The 5,118-nt window shown below is 34.4% G+C and overlaps 1 protein-coding gene across 1 annotated transcript; it reads left to right on the top strand.

Annotated features, from left to right (window-relative positions):
- Positions 1–3,454: 3,454 nt before the first annotated feature.
- Positions 3,455–4,888, top strand: LOC103941968 (protein MKS1-like). Its single transcript, XM_009352167.3, has one exon. The coding sequence runs from the start codon at positions 3,790–3,792 to the stop codon at positions 4,447–4,449; it is 660 nt and encodes a 219-aa protein (XP_009350442.1). The 5' UTR covers positions 3,455–3,789; the 3' UTR covers positions 4,450–4,888.
- Positions 4,889–5,118: the final 230 nt, after the last annotated feature.

The following is a 5,118-nucleotide window of genomic DNA, read 5'->3' as shown; positions in this document are numbered from 1 at the left end:
AAATCACACTGGGACTCATATTTATTAACGCGAAGTTGGACTTTGTTTACTCGTTCAACTGATGCTCAACCAGGTTAAACACTTACCTCCTTTATTTTTCTTCCCTTTCTCTTTGACTGGTTCTTGGAAATGTTTGCTTATATGGAAACAATATTATTACGGATCAAATATAATCATTACATAATGTTAAGTACTCACTAGTGAGTCCTTTCTATACTCACTATTAAGTACATTTTATACTCAGTTTTTTATTTGGTTCAAATAAAAGATGTCAAATGTCCTTTGTTTTTCAAAGCTCAAGAAAAATTAAATAATGTGTCCATTGTTTTTTAAAATAATAAACATGTGTTACAATATCATTAGGCAAATTAAAAGATAAAAACTTACTAGTAAATACTTAAGTATTATCCCTACCTAATACCCACAATGTTAACAAAGCTGACATTTGAAATCTCGGAAGACATGTTCATCATTTGATTTGAGAAGGAAACTACGTTGTGTAGACCCAATAAATGGAGAAATTTTTCAATGTGCTTGCAATACGGCTCAATACACCAAATGTTATAGTAAAAGTGACTCGAATTTTTATTTTTCATTCAAGTAACCAACCACTTGCATAATGATACTTAATGGGGCCGTGTTTCTGATACACTAAAAAGTCTTTCTAATAAATGTGAGAAAAATAATAAAAGATGAAATCTGGAAAGCTTTTTTGTTTTTTGTTTTTTTTTAAAGCAAATTAAGGAAAAAACTTCATAACAAAAATCCACAAATACAAATCAGTATCAATACCTAAGATTTGAATGCAAGGATAAATGTTTTTAGCAACTTGAGTTACTGGTTTCTTGGAATAATTTTTTTGGATGATAGAAACTATATAAGATGCGAATACTAACATTATAACATCTTAATTTGGCTAATGTTTTGAAAAGCCACACCGGGAATTCACGAGTCCAACTATGATACCCCTAAAGTACAAGTCTCCCAACAATACTGGTGCAAAAAGATCAATCGATCCTTCACTTATCAATCGTTCACGGGCGAGTCGCTCTCTTGCGACGCTTTTCACCCAAATTTTCAACACAAAAGAGGCCACCGCGCATGTGTGCTGCCTTATTACAATGACTGCGGAGTATAAGAACATGTAACTGACATGAGCTGTTTAGCCTACTGAAATAGGCCTCTCTTCATGCGGCATGAAATAAGATTGGCGAGGAGTCGAACTCCACGACAAAATGCATGCTCGTTTCTAATAAACTAACAATAAAATAAATAAATCACTTGAAACTTCACACAAACTTTTGACAAAACTTTCGTTTGATCATTTGACATTATTGGAATAGGGTAATACTAAGGACACTAACTTTGTAGACTAAATTTTGTAAATTAAATGACATGAAAGTTGATAATGGACTATTACTTAAGCATTGATAAATATGCTCATTCCTATAGGTTATCCGTAATTTAATTTGCGAATTTTATCTCTCTAACGTTACCTTTAGAATATATATGCTGGTCAAAAAGTTTAGGCCGTTTGATTACGTCAATAATATACTGACCCTAACAAGTCTAGATTATATCATCTGCAAGAGAGCATGCAAGCAGAAATAGCAACAAATAGGTTATGCCTGCCCCTAGGTCACCGAAGAAAAGACATCCCTTTTAATTGGGGACACGCAGAAAGCACTGTACTTCGGGAAGAAGCCTTCAAATCCGACCAGACCTAGAAATTTTTTTGACATAACGTAACTTCATTTGTGTTGACCATGACCAAGTGTGTATAGAGTTAATTAATCGACATTCATAAGTCTAAGATGGGAAAAAAATAATAAATGTAGGGTATCAACATGAGGCTGAATTACGATGTGCAGCACAATTGTCAAATGTTTTTCCCTAATGCAAGACAAATTTAGGATCAAATCATTAATTTTGAATTTGGTGCCACATATAATGTACTAGAGTGTAGTAGAATGCACGTTATACATGAGTTTATATTGCTATGACTTGAGTCACACTGGCATGCTACTTGATTAGTCAATTGAGGGCAGGCAGCCTCATCAGACACACGGCAACACACGATCCCTTTTATTTACTTGTTAGTTACCAACTTACCATATAAGTCATTGACCTAGATTGCCTGGGGGTCCGGCATCAAAGGGCCCTTCAATTTTCATTTTATTAGCACACATATACGAAAAAACAAAAAACGTAATTATTTAATACTAGGTTATACAGAAGTAAGTTTTTAAATCTCAATATTTTTTTTACCTTACTCTAGTATGGTGTAAAGGCCCGAATGAACTATACATTGATAGAACAATTTAAAAAAATGGTTAAACATAACTTGCGCCTCTCTCTTTCCCAAACCTAGCATGCAAACAACATTCTATTTTTTTTTTTTTCCTTGTTGATTCGCTCCTTCTCGATCTCCCTTCTAACGTTTTTGAAGTTATTTCCTAGTTTTTATTTTTTAATTTTTTTATTTTTATTGAACAAACAATATTATCTACACTAAAAGGATAGGAGGGTGCGTTAAACCTCATAGTGGCCAACAATAATGTGATTCAAATTTATCTTTAATGATAATCAAACCTAAAACCTCTCAAGTTTTTCTTGGTTTTAGTTCTTGCAGAAGATAAGAAACTAAAAAAGAGCTATCAATGAAATTGTTGACAAACTACTTGCAGGAAAGATTAAATGGATTGTCAATTTTGTGCATTGAGAATCCATGGTGATCGAACTTGCAGCAGGATGCATAGCATGATTTTTTTTTGCTTTTGTGCTGTAAAGTGACATCTGCAACTAAAAGTGCTTTCAAATCCCCTAAATAAAGCGCTTCTGATCATGTTTGACAAAAACAAAAGAAACACTTCAAGGTTTTCTAAAAGAAGCACTGGCCATGTTTGGCAGAAAATAAAAACACTTCAAATATTTTCCAAAGAAGCAGTTGCATTTTTGTTAAATTTTAAAACGGTTTTTTTTTACCATGTTTGACAAAAACACTTTAAGGTTTTCTAAAACAAGCTGGCCATGTTTGGCAGAAAATAAAAACACTTCAAATACTTTTTTCAAAAACACAGTTGCATTTTTATTAAATTTTTAAAGTGCTTCTAATAAAAGCGTTGTTACTTACAACACTTTTTGGTAGAAGTTCTACTAACTTTTCATATGGTAGTATTTCTTGTTCTAAAGTCCAAAGTTGGAGAAACATTTCAAATTCGAATTCCTCCTTCCGAATTATCTAAAAAAATTATAAAAATAGGTTTCCTAAAAGAAAATAACAAGAATGAAGAAAGTTGTTTTATTTAATCATCCAACACTATAGAATATATAAGCTAATTATATGAGCACATATACAACGTCACTACCTCTCAGTCTGACGCGCCACACACAGACCCCTTCCAAGTCCCACATTAGGACAAGTTCAATTCAGGACAGGTTCAATCCAAACACCACCCCACCACGAAACCGGCCTTTGTAAATCCCTCTCCACACTTCCTAAGCTATAAGCTTATTGCTATTTGCTAGTAGCCAATTTTTACTAATTTCATGATCGTTGGATTATTTAATTAAATCCCCTTCGAATCATTGACTTGCTCTCTCCTTTAAATATTTCATCTCACCGCATTTCTTCCTCTTTATATCTATTCCTGCCCTTTGAGTTCTGACTATTAATACATAACATGATAGATAAGTACTACTTAAGATTCCGCAAAAATCACCAAAAACCCAGAAGAGTTCAGCTCTCGTGTTCTTAGTATCGTTCCATCGATCTTCACCTTCATCGGCATGGATTATTCAACAGGAAAATCTCCAAGAAGAGAGCTTCAACTTCAAGGTCCACGTCCAACGCCTCTCAGGATACACAAAGACTCTCACAAGATCAAGAAACCTCCGGTTGTACCACAACCGTCACAACAACCAAATCAGCAGCAGCAGCCCCATCACTACCAGCAGCCACGTCAGCCGGTCATAATCTACACGGTGTCCCCGAAGGTCATCCACACAAACCCTAGCGAGTTCATGGACCTTGTCCAACGCCTCACCGGCTTACCACGATCAAATTCTTCAACTACATCTTCTTCACCGCCTAGTAATAACAATATTAATCCTCTGAATCACGATAACTATAATAACCCTCCAGCTCATGATGATCAAGGGATGAAGAAAAACAGTACTGCTCAAGATGTTGTGGAAGAAATGGAAATAATGGATGACGGTGGTGTGAAAAAGGGTTTGTTTCCGGGGATCTTGTCACCTGGGCCCGCTTCGCTCACTCCAATTCCGTCAAACTTCTTCTCTCCGCCGGCAGATAGCTTCTTTCATGATTTGAGCCCCGTGCTCTATGGCAACAGGAACTTCATAGAAGGTAGCTTCATGCCTAGTCCTTCAAACTTCTTTTCCCCTTCTACATCCATAGACTTATTCAACAATTTTCCATATTTATAGTTTTTTATTTATTTTCTGTTATCAAATTCTTTTACTTCAAAGAAAGAATGGGAACCTATTGTAGAAGAATTATTCAGAGATGTGGATTTCTCTTGGTTTCTTGAGGTTCTTCTCTTTTTAATTTTTTATTTTTTATTATTTTTAATTTTTTTTTTCCAGAGAGATAGGAAGTTGAATTTCATTGATGAATCTAATAGAGTATTAAGGGACTGAGCTGGAATTTTGATTTTCTTTTTGGTGGGAAGGCAGGTGGGAAAGTTAATGAATATAATAGGTAGATTAATACTGTGGACCATAAGATGGAGAGTGCCTAGCTCTCATATATCTTATGACCCATCCTTTTGTTTTATATACAATGTCTTGTCATGTTCCTTTGGAATGTAATTTGCGACACATATACAGTTGACCTTTCTCATTGCTCTTTTCAGTTTGTTTTCTATTTGCCGTTGAACCAACTTATACGAATGTACTTTCACATCCCTCTACTTGCAACACATACATAGTTATCACAAGTTTAATGTATAATTATACATGTATATATGATTCTTTTGTATACATAAAAGCATAATTTAGGTAGAGAGAATTGAACATATAGCATATTTCGGGTGTAAATTGTAAATGTTTTTATCCACTTAAGCTAAAAACACCTTACAAATGTACATGTATTAG

Source organism: the organism of the source record quoted next, unplaced genomic scaffold (assembly GCF_019419815.1).
Source record: "Pyrus x bretschneideri cultivar Hongxiangsu unplaced genomic scaffold, Pyrus_bretschneideri_v1 Contig81, whole genome shotgun sequence".
Taxonomy (NCBI): domain Eukaryota; kingdom Viridiplantae; phylum Streptophyta; class Magnoliopsida; order Rosales; family Rosaceae; genus Pyrus; species Pyrus x bretschneideri.
Note: the sequence above shows the minus strand (reverse complement) of the source record. Positions and strands in the feature narration are given on the sequence as shown.